Source organism: Ruditapes philippinarum, unplaced genomic scaffold (assembly GCF_026571515.1).
Source record: "Ruditapes philippinarum isolate M1 unplaced genomic scaffold, ASM2657151v2 ctg2671_1_1_1_1, whole genome shotgun sequence".
Lineage (NCBI taxonomy): Eukaryota > Metazoa > Mollusca > Bivalvia > Venerida > Veneridae > Ruditapes > Ruditapes philippinarum.
Genome location: NW_026852213.1, coordinates 216,752 through 236,274, shown reverse-complemented (window position 1 = coordinate 236,274; position 19,523 = coordinate 216,752). Strand labels below are relative to the sequence as shown.

At 31.8% G+C, this 19,523-nt stretch overlaps 1 protein-coding gene across 1 annotated transcript in view; it reads right to left on the bottom strand.

Annotated features, from left to right (window-relative positions):
* Positions 1-19,523, bottom strand: part of LOC132752671 (extracellular matrix organizing protein FRAS1-like) — a 133,509-nt gene that overhangs the window by 9,848 nt on the left and 104,138 nt on the right. Inside the window, exons 29-49 of the mRNA XM_060743034.1 lie at positions 19,222-19,384; positions 18,849-18,981; positions 18,000-18,187; positions 16,325-16,430; positions 14,593-14,712; positions 13,927-14,106; positions 13,213-13,478; positions 12,306-12,508; positions 10,508-10,631; positions 10,042-10,207; positions 9,421-9,501; positions 8,333-8,506; positions 7,140-7,318; positions 5,978-6,125; positions 5,043-5,248; positions 4,404-4,560; positions 3,292-3,492; positions 2,702-2,889; positions 2,082-2,165; positions 760-1,624; positions 307-486 (exon numbers count right to left, since the gene is read on the bottom strand). Coding sequence (XP_060599017.1) covers positions 307-486; positions 760-1,624; positions 2,082-2,165; positions 2,702-2,889; positions 3,292-3,492; positions 4,404-4,560; positions 5,043-5,248; positions 5,978-6,125; positions 7,140-7,318; positions 8,333-8,506; positions 9,421-9,501; positions 10,042-10,207; positions 10,508-10,631; positions 12,306-12,508; positions 13,213-13,478; positions 13,927-14,106; positions 14,593-14,712; positions 16,325-16,430; positions 18,000-18,187; positions 18,849-18,981; positions 19,222-19,384 — 4,112 coding nt within the window. The remainder of the gene's footprint in view (positions 1-306; positions 487-759; positions 1,625-2,081; positions 2,166-2,701; positions 2,890-3,291; positions 3,493-4,403; positions 4,561-5,042; positions 5,249-5,977; positions 6,126-7,139; positions 7,319-8,332; positions 8,507-9,420; positions 9,502-10,041; positions 10,208-10,507; positions 10,632-12,305; positions 12,509-13,212; positions 13,479-13,926; positions 14,107-14,592; positions 14,713-16,324; positions 16,431-17,999; positions 18,188-18,848; positions 18,982-19,221; positions 19,385-19,523) is intronic.

The window sequence follows — 19,523 nt, the reverse complement described above, 5'->3', positions numbered from 1 at the left end:
TGGATTTGTCCAGTTTTGTAAATTTCAGAAAATGGGATTTTGTCTTTAGCCTTCTAATGGAACTGTGTACACATACAAAGAATGGCTGAAATATAAAATGGGAGGACTGTTTCTCGAAACATTTTAGAATTGGAACACCATCAGTTCTAGTCACTGGTTTAAACAGGACCTTTACCACTCATTTTAGACCAAACTGTTTGTTGTAAAATCACAGATATCAGATATATATAGGACAGGACCAGGAATTGCTTAACTTCTTTTTTGTTATCAAACTTTCTCACCTAACTTCAAAACACCAACCCTTACCTCTAAATTTGGCCTGTGTTTTAAAGTCAACCACTAGTCTGCCATTGTCATCTATGAGAATTCTCATGACCTGTAACCTTCCTCCAAGGTCACCCTCTGTTTCCAGACCTGACCTCCATAACACAGTGTCATAATAGAAGGAAAACTCCAGCTCTGTTCTGTGTTCTAATGAACCCCAACCTAGAAATATGATTCAAAAGGAACAAAATAAAGGGTCTATGATTATCTCAGATGATCTTATACATAGACATCAGCTCAAAAATGGAAAATGAAATTTCTGTACAAGTTTAACAACAAATACTGTTGTTGCAAAACTAATACATTTATTCAGTTTTTTTTTATGTCAGCTGATAAACAAACTGTACTTAACTTGAATACATAAAAAAAAACCCACTATATTATGCTACATGTTATCGTAAAAATACTAATACAATAGAAAAAGGCAAAACTTACCAATAGGTGCTACTGCATACAGGTAAGACACATACATGGGTACTCTCACTGTCAAGTATGTCTGCCCAATGTCCTTGACCTGGAAATCTGACACTGCACGACCTCCACAAAGGTCAACAAGGTCAGTCATGTGATACCATGCTTCAAAGGTCCACAAACATTTCTTCAAATCTAAATACTTGTATAACATCAATGTTTTATTTTCTCTCAAATTACTATCAAACTGATATGGAAAATCGAAACCAGGTGATAAATACTTTGGTAGGTATTCCTCGCCATTTAAAAATCCAGCTTTAAGAAGAGGTGCTCTTTCTTTTGGTGTGATTAAATTAGAACAAATATGTTGTTGTCTGTAGACTGGTTCAGAAAGAACATATTTCAGATTGCTTATCGGTGATGTTGAAATCAGTGGAAGCATTCCGTCTTGATGGGGAACCTTGACTGTGATGTGAATGGTATTCGGATGTAGTTTGTCCTCAGTGCCAACATACTCAAGTTTAGTATGGAAAGACTGGGCCTGATAACTGTAAGGCAATGCTGAAAATACTGGTGCTTTACAAATACCATTGTCTCGACCAATCGTAACTGGGTTACTCTTTAATGGTATCCCAGGGTTCCCTCTCTCGTCAAGAGGCTGGACTATACAACGGATGCGGAAACTTGGTCGGAAGTATATAGAATCAAGGACCATGTGGTTGACACTAGTGTAGAGTGTGTTGTAAGAGACTTCAATAAAGGGCGGTCTAGATCCACCCATGTCCGGTATACCAACTTCCCACCGGTAAAACATGGCAGTCTGGTTGATCTTTGCCTCGTCACACAGACTGTGTGTCACTTTATAAGTTGGATGATGAACATCACAGGGCTGTAAAACAATAAATGTTCAAAGACAGTTGAATGTATAGTGTTATGCTTAGTTAATCTTTGAGTTCTATTTTAACTACATGCAATGACATTTTTTTTTTGCAGAGACATGATAAAATCAATTAAGATAACATTAATGCACCAGTCAGTAGTAACTAAAGAAATAAATGGAACTTTGACTTTTGAATTTTCAAACCTGATAGAGTGTGATGGTAAAAAATCCCCGACATTCTCCTTGCCATAACATGGCCCCAAAACTAAATGACTGCATTGAACTTGTAAAGGGGGTCAGATTAAAGGTAAATCATGGCTCATTTCCCCTGAACAGCCAAAGGTAAGGGTTTGAGACCCTTGCAACATTAATCCTGAGTATAAACATTAGTTTATTATTAAGTTACTAGGCTCAACAGAGTACAATAAGTGAGAATACATTAGGAGATAATTAAACATTAACTTACTGTAATACAGACAAGAGGATAGCCAGGTGTTGGATCAATTTTCATTCCTGCTTCAACATCGTCATACTTCAATAGCGAGACAACCTGCAACATAAAAATAAATACTATATTGTATCTAAAAACAAACTTTCTTCAACCCTTTCAATGTTAAAATTCAATATTTTAAATAGACTGTGCCCATCTTTCAAACTGGACAAAACCACACATTATTCTTAGGGAAAATTTCAAAATCTGTACTGACTGAATTAACTAACAGTGCAGACCATGATCTCTCAGCATAGATTTACCAGCTGATCTTGATCTGCACTGGTCACATGGGTAGAACTAGTTGTCACCACCAGGCTTAGAGTTAAGAAACTTTCTTATACAACCCAAACATTCATGAAAGTTCATACATGTATTTATATGAGCTCAGGATTCAATAATCCCTGGATTGACAGACACTATTATGGCATCTTCTAATTAAAATATTATAAAACAAACATTTCTAAATGAAGTTTTAGAATAAGACTGATAAACATCATTTTTCATGAAAGATTATATTAGAACAATTGTTTAGCATCTATGTTGTCTGTGATTGAAAAAAACAATGAATTTTAAGATAACTGTAATCATCTTACCAAAGGTGGTGCTGGTAGAACCAGACTACCAGATACATCGTTGTCAAGAATGGTAATGGTTGCCATAGAAACTGATCCAAGCTCTGCCCCAACTGGATCCCCAGGACCGAGAACAATACTAAATGTCTCATGCCATTCTATGTCACTGTTGTACAGGATATCAATGGAAAAGTCCAAACTCTTAACACCTGTATGAATAAAATAATGAATTTTATCAAACTTGAGGGATTCAGATATAAAGGTAATTATTGCTTGTGGTACTGACACTTTGAAAAAGTTCAAACTACACTTTGAAATTTTAGGAATGCAATTCAAAAGATCTCCGTTTTTGCTAATAGGGGTAAAAATCCTGGATTTTTTGTGCCGCAATCATATTTCTTTTGGGAATGGTTCAATGACAGGAGAAAATAGAATGAACTGAAAATCATAGTGGATTAAAATAACCACAACCCTTGATATTTTCATTTGTGGCCCTGCTGCTGTTGAAGCTTATCACATTAACTGTTAACAAATGAAACATTTTTTTATTAAATCAATCACAAATAATGACATTATATCAAGAAAATCAACAAATACAAATTATAACATGCCTTCCGCAAACTGAAGAATTTGACTTTTAGGATTATAGTCTGTCCCTGAGAATGCTGATCCATCCCTGGTACTACATCTGACATTTGCTACCTTGGAAACATCTCCAAGTCTGTTGACCTTGACCGTTACCATGGCAATTTGATCTTTGGCACTTGGTTCTGGTATACTGTATGCTGACTTTTCAAACTCTATCCTTGGAACTGAATATGATATATATACATGTGTTTTTAAAGCAAACTATTTTCTCTAAACATAGACAAAACTTTAAAATTAGAAAGGATGAAACTGGAAATTAAACACAACAGAAAGAGAAAGGATATCATAAAAAGCTTGTAAATTAGTTCCTTCAGACAAAGAATTTCATTTTGAATTTGTTTGAATAAATCATTTTTTTCTCAATTTTTCACATTTAGTCGGAACAAATAGAAAATCAACCTAAAGGTTTAACAAATGTGCCATATCTGACAAAAACTGAGAATAATTTCTACTTTAAACAATCTGATTCCATTATTGACCTTTTCGAAAACCTAGCTAAACACCGTTTTCCGGTACGTTACCGTTTTAGCTCTGGGGAATTACACCAAATGAGGTACATAACACAGTTACGTGATATTTCTATTTTTCTAATATTATTTAAGCGTTTAAGGTGATAAAATTCATGTTTTTGAAAATTATCAATATTCCTTTAATATCTATTGCAAATAATTCAAAAAAATAAATTATTTATAATGAAAATCAATAAAATTCAAACAGACGTAGTGGAATCCTCCATAATAAATAAAGATATTTTCAGCATAAACTTGTGTATTTACTTTATTTTTTGTATGGAATTATTCATACAATGATATTTAATTATTTTCTTATAAAGAAATAACTGTTTTATTTCAATTTAATTTTAAAAAAGGCCGAAAACATCGAGTTCGCTATTACACTCCATTAGGTGAATTCCCCAGAGCTATGTACAGAAAGTACCGGAAAACGGCGTTTAGCTAGGTTTTCGAATTCGTGAATCCCTGATATACAAAATTGTATGTCTAATATATTACATATAAGAGCAAATCTCTGTGAACTAACACCATTTGAAAGGCACATAAAAATCTTATATAATTACCATCATTTAAACTTGTGATTGTTATTTCTGTAGAGTTGATTTCCCCTATTGTAGCCCCTATAGTTTCTGATCCAAGGGGTCGAGTAAGTTTCAGGTAAAGTATTTCATCATCCTCGAAAAAGTCATCATCCACTATACCTAATGTACAGTTCTTCACCTGTGGAGGTTGATAACTTGATTTTGAATAACAACTTATTTTGAGTTCAATTTTCAGACTTATCGCTCATTAATAATACGATTTTGAGTAGCCATTTAATCCATGAAATGATTAATTTTCAGACAGACTGCTCTATAAAAATTGCATATAACTAGAATTCAAAGGACAATTCATTTTATGACAAGATTTATTTTTCAGACTGACTTTTCAGACTGACTGTCCACTGAAAATAAGGTGGATAAAGCAGTGCATAATTTTCATTTATTTAAAAAAAATATCAAATCCTTATATTTTAAGAGGCACATAAAGAGTTGAAAAATGTTATTGCAGGCATTAATGCAGATCCTTAAATATAATGTTCAGCAATGAAAAAGATAAAAAGTTGAGAAAAAAAATATTGATTCAACTTGAACCAGGCTTTTCATGAGTTTGCAATAATGAACTAAATAAATAATTAATAAAATATTATCTGAAAAGTTTACCTTCTCTCCAGCTTTGAAGATAATTCTGGAATCCTCTGACAGTATCCTTTCTATATAGTCCTCCATAACAAGAGCCGTGTTCTGTCTAGTGTAGCAAATTACCGAAGATTCAAAACTCGTGTCACCTGTCCGGTACACCGGAACATCATATATCTGTTTACTTTCATCTACTTTGTACCCCTCTTCCCGAAAACTCATGGTTGGTACTAAAACAGAAGTTAATTAGTGATAATTCAATATATTCTAACAATTCCAAACTCATTTTATTCATTTACTGCAAGATCTGTATTTCTATTATAATTGCTTATGACAATAATTGATTAATGATAAAACCATGTATTCTAAAGAATTCAAAACTCATAAATTATTCTTTCTTTTTTTAAAGAAGTACTGTAGAAATTTCCGATATAGTTTTTTTTTTGTTTTTTTTTTTACAAAATAATGATTGGTTTCAGTTATTTATGACTTTTAAAATTATTGCAACATCCTAAATAATTATTTGTATTATAGTTGTTTATGACTCTATGTGCATGGGCCAAAAACCTTATAACACTCCATAATATAATGAACTTTACCAATTACAAAAGTTCATCAGTTGATTTATATAAGGGGATAATTCAATGTCACTTTTCTCCATTTTTTAAACTGAAAATCATATAAATGAAAATACTAAATGGTTTTCTCCTCTTTTTAAGATTATTTTCTTTGTGTAAAATTTTCAGTTTTCTTTGCAAGACATTTGTGACAAATATAACCAAAAGGTTCCCAGCTTTGTCATATAAATTTGTCTCGCTTAGAGAAAAAAATTGTACATTGTACTTGAATTGTCCAGCTTTCATTTGTCAGACAATATGTATCAAACTGCAGACTGGTCTGAGTTTATACTGGTAGCCTACGAGATAAAATTACTTTATAAATAACATATAAAATCTTACAGTCAAGTTCTGTATCTAGTATATGTATAACAGCAGTGAATGGTTTAACAAGGCTGCTACTGACGGCTGAACTTAGGAATATACTGAATGTTTCATCTCCTTCAACCCTGGGGTCAAGGTCATCATCCAACAAGGTCAGGTGACATTTCTGGACAAATATATATCAAAATATTTATATGTTTTCCGTTATACAAAAAAATGTTACCAATGAACTGAAGACATCGAGTACAAACATTGTCAGAGACAAATCTGCTTTATTTTGTTGTATCAAATAAATTATTTTCACTGTTTTTGAGGAAATTCTGTACAGAATTAAAAAGAAACCAAAAGTAAAAATGATAAAAATTCTGAATATATTCCTCAAAATAAGATATTAAAATATGTATTTCAAATAAAGTACTGCTTGAAAATTCTCACATATATTTACTTTCCTATTTTAAAAGCTTTATAACAAAAATTCATGCACCTGAAACTTAAAATCGCATCATGTCAGTACCGTTTTCATCCTCAAAAAAATATACACCTTTTCTTTCATAATCTATATATATCCTGGTTGTACTATCTACCGGGAGTGTAAGCCTTATTAGGCCCACCATCATATAATACAGAAAAAAATCTAGGATAAAATATTTATTTTCTGTAGAAGGTACCATTTTTTGATGAAAATAACAATCTTCCAAAAGAAATTTTAACTATACATCAAAAAGATAGTTCTGTTAATAACCTCATATGAGTGGCTGCAATCTTTGTTTTTAACTACTTAATACCAAGAATGACTTTTAAGCAATCAATAAAAAATTAAAAACATATGTAAATGGTCCATTACTGCTAATGATACTAAAGTTCTATTCAATATTTATCAGTTATCACAAAGTAAAAGGGTAACAATTCGATAAACATATGACACACATTCCAAATATCATGTTGGATCCAAATTGTTAGTCATACTACTGGTTTTTATACATATAACACATGTACGTGAATAGGAATATTAAAACTTCGAATTTTCTTTAAAAAAATGCTATATGAAATTAATGTGAAAAACATTTACATACAAAAGAATTTTTTTTTTGTAAGAATAATTTGTAATATCTGGACATTCCCGGTACAAAGTACCTCCCGGTATAAAGTACCTTGAGGATACAATGAAAGCAGAATATACCTGAATCTTTTGCCCAGGTCCAAAAGTGATCTGACTTGAGCTGGGTACATAGTCCTGGCCTGAGACAGCTGAAGGTGGGCTAGTGAGTCTTGTAGCACACCACACAGTGGAGGTATGGGACAGGTCCGAGCCCGAGCGTATAATATCTACGTCAAAGTTTCCAAGAATTCTCATCAAAACTTGTTATGATAGTTATGATAAAAAGTGTATTACAGATTTGTAATTATTAAAAAATTCTTGAAAAGAAGTGGTTTATAAAAAGTATATAATCATGTTGAAATTAATTTCAAAAACAAAAAGTAAAAAAATAATAAATTGTTTCCCTTTTGGTTTAATTTAATTTAAATTTCAAAATTTAAAGAATAAGTTTGGAGGTGTGCTGCTTTAAAAAAAAAAAATCAAATTTAAAAAATTTAAATTAAAAGAAAACTAAAAAATAACAAAAAAATATTAATCTCCCTTATTTAAATAATTAAAAAGGAAAAACGGAAAAATTTTTTACTATTTGGCCCATCAATTCACGGGGTTAGAGATGGCCCTAATTGGCCCCCAAAGAGGGTGAGCCTTTTAAGCCCCAAACGCCCCGGGTTATTTATTTATCTATATCAAAATCAAAAAAATTTTTGGCTGTGTCTGACCAAAAACGTGATTTCCCGATGGCCCCAGCAGCTCCTCTGACGTCGATAAAACCCTTGGTGCGTTAAAAACCAAATTAAAAAGTAAAAAAACGATGTGACCATGGACCCCTGATCAGACTGCGCGGATGTGCAGGCGGGTTTGGCCCCATGTGGTCAAAACCCATTTGTTGGTTTTGTATGACGGGTTTTTTAAAATTGATTTGATTTTCATAATGTTTCCCTTTTTTTTTCCCTTTTTCAACTCTGTTATGTGGATAGTGTGTACAGTCAAATTTATTTAAGTTTAAAATTTTTTTTTTTTGCAAAAAATTTTTTAAAAATTCACCTTTAAAATAAGTATTACTAGTGTGTATTGAAATAAAAATTTTTCGCAGCCCAAGTGTAAAGGATTCAGCCCGATTTTCTTTTTAAATGAAAAATTATTTTTCCCTTTTTGCTAAATTAATGCTTTAAATTATTTTTTGCTTTTGATATTCATAACATTTGTAGACACATTAGTCACTTTTTCTTTAGACCAAGTATATTTGATGTTGTTGTTTTTTTATCAGGAATCTCTTACCTTGACATCACAAGTAGCTTTGGTTATTCCTGAGGGGAAGATAACTCTGTAGGAATTAGAATTTCCACGAGATATATAATCAGACCCGGAGTCTAACCGGTCAAGAGGACTACCTCGAGCTGTCAGGGAAGTTGTGTAACAAATAGTAGATACAGTGCTGCTTATATCACCTGTAAAATATAAAAATAATTGTATAATTTACATGATGTCTATATTTTGTCACTCAGCTATCAGACCAATGAGATACTGTTTGAAGGCTTCAACACTAATATAAAAAGCTTTTAAATAAAAAAAAATTGTTGAGGCTTAATGGGGCTTTAATGATATGTAGCTATTACAGAGGGTAAAAGAAGAAAACTTTTAAATCTTTATGTCAGAGCAAGAAAACGAGGGACACTTCCTTAGATATTTGTATATCTGTCATTAGGCAGTTTGTTTAACAGGAAACCCTACATTCAAAACCTGTCTCTAAGACACTTTGCTCAATTATTCTCATTATATGAGAGTAAAGAATTAGGCATAATTCTGTAAAAATGTAACTCTGAGCACCTATGCCCAACGTGTTACCAATCTAAGAGAAAAAGTGTGTGAAGTTTTAACCTTTTCTCTTCAGTAGTTTTGGAGATATCAACTTGCATGAACAAATTTAACCAAAGTGCGATGGCGACTTCGATGCCAACACCATGGAGAGTACAATAGGTCTCCCTATACTTCCAATACTAAAGCTAAAAACTGTTTCTATGAATGAGAAAACCTTTCTACACATGTATATGCAATAGATAGCTCAACTTTATTTTAGAAGACTGCTTTTTAACATTCTTCACAGTCTGACCTCTCCGAAAGAGAATGATTATATCTCACCATATAATGAAGATTGTTGGTTGCTACTGAAGGTCTACCATGTAATAAAAATTTCAAAATTGTGATTTACGGAATGACCCATGAGGTAGGCACTGATGTTTGAAAAACACTATAGAATTATTTCCACATTTAAGATTTTAAAATTATCAAGTACAACCCCCTAAATTCTAAACTTTTTGTCGGCATGATACTAACAAGGTATAAGTGATGATAGTTAATATACCTGTTCTAATGATTGCTGCAGACAGGTAACTTTCACTCTCATTCACATGATACTCTGGATACTGGAACTGTAAAACTGGCTCTGTAATATAACATACAATGTAAATTATACTTACTCAACTATTATACCTACATGTAGTTCTATAATTGTTACAAAGCCTTATTTGAGCCGCGTCACGACAAAACCAAAATAGTGCGTTTGCGACCAGCATGGATCCAGACCAGCCTGAGCATCCGCACAGTCTGATCAGGATCCATGCTGTTCACTATCAGTTTCTCTACATGTTTTAGGGTTGGTAAGCGAACAGCATGAATCCTGATCAGACTGCGCAGCTGGTCTGAATTCATGCTGGTCACAAACCCATTATATTGGTTTTGTCATGGCATGGCTCATTTGTACCATGATAGGTGATGTTTAGCCAATACATGTATATAGCACAAGGGGCTAAGAGCATGGTTAATCAATGGAACATAGTTTAACTTTATTAGCAAAAACTCTGATCCTGTAATATCTAAAAGTGGATAATGAATTAAAATCTAATATTGAAACATATAGAGTACAAATCATTCCATAAAAAATATGTGTCTTTTCCTTTTTTTTATAAGATGTATATATTCTCACCATCTTCCATATCAACAATGGTCACTGTTGTTTTTTGTCTGGTTCCCAGCAGTGTAAATGTTGGCTGGATCAACTCTACATAGAATGATTCACGGCCCTCAAAGATGGAGTCATCATTTATAATAATAGTGCACATTTTTGAATCCTGCCATTCATCAAACTGTACCTGAAAATTTTGAATAAATGTCTTCATTCTATGCCCAAAATTTACATCAAATTGCTGCTTCAGATTTGTTTAACTAGATTCCAATATATTCCTGTATTGGATGCTGAAGGATTCAATATAGGAATAAACCCATCTTTCATCAATGGACCTGTCATTAAACAATACAAAGTTAAACACTTGCAAAAAGAAAATACTGGTAAATAAGAATGTATAATTAATATTTATTCAAAAAAAAATTAATTCTACCTAAATTACTTTTGGCCCAATTAAATCCGGGAGGTTCCCAATTTAAATGTTTACCAATCTATTACGGATTAATAAAAAATTTTTCCTGTCAAGATGGGGGACAAAAATCTTGGACCGGTCTGGTTCCCTTTGACTTTTTGTCAAAACCCGAAATTTTCTGGGACATTCACAAAGAATACTGAAAACATGGTTCCAGATTAAAATTTTAAACTTTTTATGCATAATATTTTAAAAACCCCCCAAAAAAAATTTAAATTTTTTGGTTTAAAAAAATTAAAAAAATAAAAACCAAATGTCCTTCTTTTTAAAAAACCAAAAAGGAAAAGCCTCTATATAAAACCCAGCCCTGAAAAAATTTTAAAAAGATTTCAAAAACTTTACCAATATGATAATATTTAAATTAAAAAAACTAAAACTTTGCAATTTCAATAATTGTCTCAAGAATACTCTAATTTACAATTTTAATTTTCGAAAAAATTTTGTTCCTCTTCCCCTCATCTGCCCAAATTCTACCAAAAATGGGTGGTTACAAAAGAATACATAAGAAAAAACCCTTTCCCATTTTGGATTCCCCCTTCTTTTTTTACGGGAAATTTTGGAAAATGCCTCCCCATTTTTCTTTTTAAAATTTAAACAAATGCCCTTTTCAAATTTTTATGTTGACCTTTGTAAGATAAAAGGATTTCCAGGGTTTCCCGGTTTTGGAAACGATGTCATAGAATGTTAAAAGGGTAAAACTACCCTCTTTAAAAAGGGGCCTTAGCCGTCAAAAATATATCGTCCCCACAAAATTTTTTATAAATGTCCTCTGAAAAGGAAAAAAAAATCATATTTAAAATTAAAAAATTCCTTAGATAAATTTTTTAAACTAAATGTGCATCATGCAAAAAAGGTCTTAATTAAATCATATGAAGTGTCTCAACTCAAACATATCATTTTAAAAATTTAAGTCAAAATCTTAAGAAATAATAAAAAATTAGTTTTTACAAAAACATTAAAAAGTGTTTAAAAAATTCAAAAAATTAAAATTTACCCCCCCCAAAATTCAGAAAAAATTATTCATAAAATTTTTAAAATTTAATAACAAAGACTGAAAAACATTTTCCCCTTAATTTTTTCATATTTTAAAAACCCAATTTTTTTTCCCCCCCAAAATTTAAAGGGTTTAAAACCCACCCAATTTAAAATATATTTTCCCAAACATTATTTTAAACAAACCCTTTGGGGTTTTAAATGAAAGGATGCCCCACTCCTGGTTTTAATTTTTTTTCTCCAATCTTCCTTTATGAGGGGGGGACCTAACAAAAAAATTCCCAATTTTGTCGGGGGGGCCGTGCCCTAATCTATCACCTTCAAAACATTGGTTTGTAATTTTTATTCCCAAAACCCTTAAAACCTTTATAACCCCCAGAATTTAAAAGCCCCTTTTTGTTCCCCTGAATAATTTGGGTTTTCGTCATCCATAGGTTTTTATCTAAATTTGAAAAATTTTCTGAAACAAATTTAATTTTTTTTTTTCCCCTCAAAAAAATTTAAATTTGGATTAGAATTTGTAAGGGGAAAAAAGTTTTTGAAAATATTTTTTAAACTTTAAAATTTTAAAAATTCAAAAACCCCTGCCCTGTCTTTTCTAATTTCATCAGATTAGTCAATCTTTTTAAGAATTTCCCCCAAAAACATCTTTTTGATAAAAGGCCCCCCTGTAAATTTGTTTGTGGTTAAATCTATTGTTTTTAAAAAAAAAAAAAGATCTTTAGAAAGGGATGTATCAACATTTTAAAGTATATAAAAAAACCTGGGGTTTGTGATGGGGGCCCCAGTATTTTGGCCCACGCCCTCACCTTTTTATCACGTAAATCTGTTATTACTCCCATCAGATAGGGTGAATTTAAAACTATCCTGAGTTGTCTCCCTTCCATTGTGTAAATAGCACACATGATTTTCATAGATCTCTGTCATTGAGAAGACTTTTGTAGTTTTCCACTCCGAGTCAGTCAGATGCTGTATAGACCCATGACGAGGCGGTCTTGTGATTGTGAAGACCAGTGAATCCTCCTGCAAGGAAAAAAGTATTTTGTTCTATACAAGTTTAAATCAGTAAAGATTTTTGCAATACAACAGAAAGTACCAGAACTGATATGAATATTCCGCTTTAAAATTTCGGGTTTTTTTTTCATTCATTTTTGTTGGGATTTGAGTCACATCAAACTTGGATATATAGCGACTTTCCAGTTTACTGGTGGATGATGACCTCAGGCCCCCCTCACTGTCTAATTGCAGACAAAACAAGCACCAGAGTAGAACCAACAACCTTCCATAAGCTAGCTTTATACCTTCCTTGCCTGAAAGAATCCAGGATTTGAATCCACTGTGGTTTGGGCAAAGCAATCTGAAGTTGGCTACCTTAACCACTTGACTGCAGAGGCCCCTAAAAATCTCTAAAAAAAGAAACATAACTATGAAGGCAATACCAGCTGAAATTGGATATAAATATGCAACTGCATTCAGAAAACACCATCCGCGACAACATATACCCATAAGTAATGCAATTACAACTAGTAACATGTTGTATTTGAGTTTAAACATGCTGATTTGGAACACTTATAATGTGTGATTCTATAATGGTAAACTTTAATATGCATACATCTAAAGTACCATGGCTACAATTTATCTAGATAGCTACTGAGTCTATTGATCAAGATACAAGTCATAGAAGATTGCTATCAAACATGAGAAAAATCACGGGAAAACATGCCAACCTTGGTGTCCTCATCAGTAGCTTTCAGATCAAACTCTGATATAAGCTTTCTGAGACCTTCTTGTACTCGTAAAACACGTTTCGTTACAACAGGTATAGAGTCATCTACAGGGCTAATCTGTATGGTGAATGTACGTATAACTTCATTGGTGCCATCCGACACGGAGAACATGCAGGAGTCACGATGCTCCTCCGTCTCACTGGTATGTACATATTGTACTTGACTTCCGGCAATGTCTGCCTGGGTAAACTCAGAGATTGGTTTACCTGTAGGGTATTCAAATAAAAATTCATGGAAAAAAAATTAAAAGGAAAAAAGCCAGATCTTTGTTGAATGAAATAGATCCAAGATAAATTATAATTTTTAATTTTTTTTTATTCTCACTTAAATTTAGATTCAAAGAGAAATCTTAACCTTGACCCCCTGATTTGTGATTTTGTGATTTATTGTTAGGTTTTGATTTGGAACAGATCATTTATAAGGGGAAGTCATTATATGTTGTATACAGAAACACAAAAACAGAAAACACTTAGTTTATGAATGAGTGATATGGTTTATATCTTACTGGTGTAGTTTTTTTTAATCATTTTAGATATCTTGTAAAGATTATGTCCATATTTTATTTACATATATAGTAAAAAGTCATGTTTATAGTGAACAATCTTTTGATATTAAAAACATTTCAGACAAATGTATCAAGGTATAAAAACTGACCTGGATTTTTAGTTAGTTCGAAATGACCTAGATCAGGTTTCTCTATCAGTATATAGAGTAATGTAGCAGGCTCAGAATCATCATCAGTGAAGGACAGGTACTCTGTTGTTATGGTGATTCTTTCACCTTCTTTTACAACAAGTTCTTTGTTGGCAAGCTCCCTGGGTGGAGAACGATCATCTGGAAAATAAAGAAAACCAACATCAGTTTCACTTTTGTTTCTGCTTTAGGGCAAATATAATCGAATTGTATTAATTTATATAAATTTTACAAATCAAATCTTGTCCACAAATAAAGCTGAGATTGCCCATTTTCATTTAGTATCTCTTTTGACAAAAATACTTATCTTAAGTACATCAAAATGAAAGCAAAATGAATAAAATCTAGACCCATTTTTACTCCAAAATCTTCTTTATAATGGCATTTACCGTCGCCTATAAATATATATGCAAAGACACGAATTAACTGATGCAAAAACAAAACCTCCTTTACAGTGTGGTAAACATGTATACTTGCTAGATGAAAAGCATTTTGATAGTTTGGTGTGATGTTGCTTTAAAATTAGAGCAAGAGTTTTGTGATCAAATCAATGTGACAAATCATGACCAATTTACCTATTTCTAATGGTTAAAAAAGGATTGTGAAGTTCAGTATTTAGTATATTACCTAATATAGTAATGTAAAAGTCCTGGTCAATTAGATTATTGCCCTCCAAGTCAGACACAGTAAACTTGAATACCACATTCCCTGTGGTCTCTCCCCGTACATGCCGGAACTCTATGTTGCCTAGAAAAAAATATATAATTTTATTTAATATTAGAATAAAATGCTTTATAATATAAAATAAGCTTAAATACTCCATTCAAAATATAACGCTCTTCATGTTCTTCCTAACAAAACCTTCCACACAGGTATAAGACATAAACATTTTTAACGAATTGTGACTGATAAAAATACATGCATAGCGCTAAGAGCTCAACCAATAGAAATCATAATCAATTTAATTGAAATCTAGAAATTTTAACCTTACCATTATCAATACAAGCTTTGTGTGAAATGTTTCACAGTCTACACGACTAGTCCTGGGAGTTGATAAAGTAATAATCGGCGCGCAATTTTCCTGGATCTAAGGTCATTGTGTATATCAAGTATGAATCATCTGAGTCAACATCTGTTGACCTCAGGTCAGATGATGAAATTTTTGTTGTTGTACCTGCAAGATAAATACATGTAATGCTAAAATGTCATATAATAAATATTACTTGTTAGCAAGAAGCATTTAAAAAAAAAAACTTTTCCCATTATTTCTTAAAAAACTCAAAAGACTCCAAACAGTTTCTTAACTCTGGAAACACCAAATATTGAATGACTATTTCTTTTAATAAATCTCTCTTTACAGCATATTCGACCATGACACACGAAAACCATGAAGAAGAACAACTAAAAATTACTATAATGCAGTGGGTTTTAGAGTACTTGTTAAATAAAACAACTTGTAATCTAAATCTTCTATCTCTATATGTATATATATCTCAAATTCCTGGAGGCAACAGATTCTACACATGCAACCACTGCACATTACACTGTGACATCTCGAATTATGGTCTGCATTGTTTGCTATGTTAGCCACGTACAATTATTTTGGAAATTTTTCATAAACCAGGATAAATGGTTATGTCCCAATACATGATTGAACAAGTCCATTTAAGAAATAAGGGTTTGATAGAAGGGGAAGAATGGACCTGTCCGTTTTTTCTCATATTCTGCCACAATGCAGCACCCTTTTTCCAATTCATTGTCAGGATCAGACTGCTCACACATACAGTATCATCACAAAACATAAGCATGTGTTCTTATTTTGTGCAAACAAGGTCCAACCAGTGACTATGTATTATCTCACGTATAGCGATTGGAATAAAGCAATTTACATTAAACTGTAAACTGGATATATATCTCAGACCATAGTAATCGTGGTGTCTCATCATAATATATAAAAATAACAGGTATACTATTGTATCTGTGAAGTTGCCGTCGGTTACAAGTGAGGGAGAACAAAGTCCTAAGTTACTGATCCCTCCATCTATGTACATATAAATCAGCTACTTCAAGTAATCCTACCCCAAGTAGATGTAATCAAAATAAGTTTTAATATTGCTTATAACAAATATAATACAAATATAAACCTATAAGTTTATCACATTCAAAATCATACATAGTATGACTGCAAAATTGAATAAACATATTTCTTGTATTGTTGGTGTTTTCAAGGCAAAATGGCCTCTATAAGATAATATCCAAAATTAATGCCACTCTCAAAATCAAATGTTCATGGCAATAGAGGGATTTCAATGTATCAGAGTAAATCAACCAATGTCCAAAAGACAATGTAAACAAATACCATACATCCCTTCTACCATAACAAAATTAGCACTCAATAGTCTTTGAGTTCCAGAATGAAGAGCAAAGATACACGAATATATAATGCCTTCCAGATAATAGTTCAGCTGTTCCATAAAAAGAAAAAAGAAATTAATGTTTTTTTCAAATGTTGGTTCAATAAAGCACTGGAGTTTTAATAATATCTAAAATCATAAAATTAAAATCATTAACGATTTGGAATAAACTCATTAAAAATTGTATGTAACGAGATTTATTACCTGGTAATGTAATTTAACATCTTTTTTACAGCACAAACTGCCATGTCATGTCAGGCTGTGACCTTGTTCTTTTTTCTTTCAAGGTCCCTACAAATAGAAACACAAGGCGTATATACAACTTAATTGACTTAACAGCATACAAAATTTCTAGAGAAAATGACAAAATAATAATTCAGATCATCTATAATCATATGTAAATATTGTACAGCTTAATTGTCTAAAATACAGAGATGTACAATTGCAACTTGGTTTTTATTAATAAGATTAAAAAAAAAAGATTTAACATCGTATCCATAATTCAGCACATCGATGTATTATTTGTGGAAAGAGATTGAAAAACAGCAAAACTTATTTAAATCCAAATCTAATAAAGATAAAAAGGGATATTGTTAGAGCTAAGAGAAGTAAATTAAACTGTCAAATGAAAAACAAATTAACACATCTAAGTAATTTATTTTAGTGGACCTTAAATATTTGGGCACTGCACCCTGCTTACTAGCATTAATTATTTTCAACTCCATTGGGAAAAAGCAATTTTTCTTGTATTTTTATATATATCTTTTTTGGCTCATTTTTCTGGCCTTTATTTAGTACTGCTTCCCCATATGTGGAAAATATGGTTTTAAGAAGTAAGGGGGCTTGAAGCAAGGATCCCTTAATGGTTGAGAGGCAAGACACCTTAACCACTATTCACCTTTCACTATTCCTTCACAGGCGTTAAATACCTACCCAAATCGTCAAATTCCAGACAGCTTAAATCGCTGTTTTCTTTAAATCATTATAAGAAATAAGTAAAATGTAAAAATTTACCAAATGTTCCGGGGGTGATTGTAAGGAATAATGAAAATCTGGCCTTTAAACTAGTGGGTCCAGGTCAGTGTATAAACAGAAAGCATTGGGGTCACAGGGAATCTGTTGCCTTCCGGACAAACACCTGTTTTCTGAAAAACCCCGAGGTGGTCATCATTATTAAGCTTAAAATATAAAATGGGTACTTTTGTTCTATATAAAGTGCTATGCAAATAAAAATTTGTGGAACCACATGATTCAATGGAAGTTTTAAATACCAATTAGATTAAAATATTAAACATTGGAACTATCCAATTAATAAAATTTTTCATTTTTCAAAATTTCATGATATCAATAAATGCAATGGTGCTTAAAATTTGAACTAAAATCTATAGGATTTTATGTACAAGGGTATTGAAACCCAAAAAAACTCTGTCATTTTTGAGTAGTACTATATGGCATATGCAACTTCCTTGAATTTCTTGAAAAAACAAAACCATTATCATACATTTTATTGTTTTCTTTTTCATCATTTGCCTTAAAATCTTCCAGGAAAAATAGACATTCTTTTCTTAAGTCCTACTATTGACAAAGTAACACTTAAGAAATATCTGATATTTTACACACCATTATTGAGATATTGAAAAGATGGGAAGGTGATCTGTTCTTTCCATCCTCTATGTGGAACAGGAAGTGGTCTCTGATTGGTTCCTTGTTCAAGTTGTCAGACTGGATATAGATTATGTAGTTATCTAAGAGGTCTGATACAGGAAAAGATAAAACCAGTCTGTCCTCCAATAATTCTGATCCTTCAACTGTAAATGAAATAATATTTTATGCTGACTAAATTGAAATGCACATATTGAATTAACATCCTGAAATTTTATCATTTTTAGGTTTGTCAAATATTGAACTTTTTCTGTAACACAATGATTTTGTCATTCAATTCAGAAAATTACCTTACAATTAAGTTACAAATCTGGCTTTCGTTTCATGGAAAGTCCTAAATTAAGACAAAGAAAATGTCCTAACTTATGACTTTTATGTTGAGACTCTTCAATTTCTGAATAGCAGAGCAGATGAACATTTACATATTGCGGATTGAACCCCTTATCATTGTATTTTGTAACTTTTTTCAGGAGAATGAATTAAACAAAAGTCTAAAACTTTTACTAAAGATGAAAATATTTATTGAAATAGTCTTAAGTTAGTCCTACAGTTTGTCATAAGTCATAGGATACACTTAGGAGTTTCTATGAAACAAAGCCCTGTAAATATATTTGTATACATGTATATAGTTTGTGAACACAATGTAAACACTGACTTACAAAATTTAAAAAAACAGGCACAACCCTGCTAATTCAAATTCCTTCGTAATTATGTCATAATAAATGAAAAATATACACACTAAACAATTCCAATACAAATTTATTTGTAACATTAATATCAGCAATTTACTTTAAAACAAAAGTTTACCTGGTGCAATATCCTTAATGACCCCAAATCTTGGCTGTGTTTCTATGACAACAATAAGGTCATCTAAAACAGTGTCAGGGTCAGATATCTCAAGGTTATCTGCTGTTAGGATAACTTGTCCTCCTTCTTGAACCTTGAATCATTGACATAAAATTTACATAAATTTGTTAGATAGTCTATAGAATTGGGTATATTCTATTATAATATTTTTAAAAGCAAATATTATTTACATTAACTTAACTGAAAACATGTCCCTAGAAACACTTAAATTTAAAATATGTAGTTTTATTTTCTAAAAATCTATTCTTTTCTACACAAGATAATCAAAATGGTAAATTAAGAACAAAAAACATTCTAAAATTAAGTGACTGACCTTGACCCCTGATATGACCTTGACCACTGGTGGGAGATTATTGTCAGGTTCAATGAGTACAGTGAGAGTCTGTTCAGGAAGGATATTTCCACTGGTGTCTGTTACATTAAAAGTTAGAAGTTCTGTCACACATTCATCACCAATCTCTGAATCTGCTAGGAAACTGAAATATATATGTATCATCTACATTGGTATTTGTGAGTGAAAATATCACAATGGTTTTGCAAAAACACTCAAAAGAACTTTGCAGCTTTTGACTGGAAAAAAATCCACATATTTTATTTCAATTACAAACATTAAAT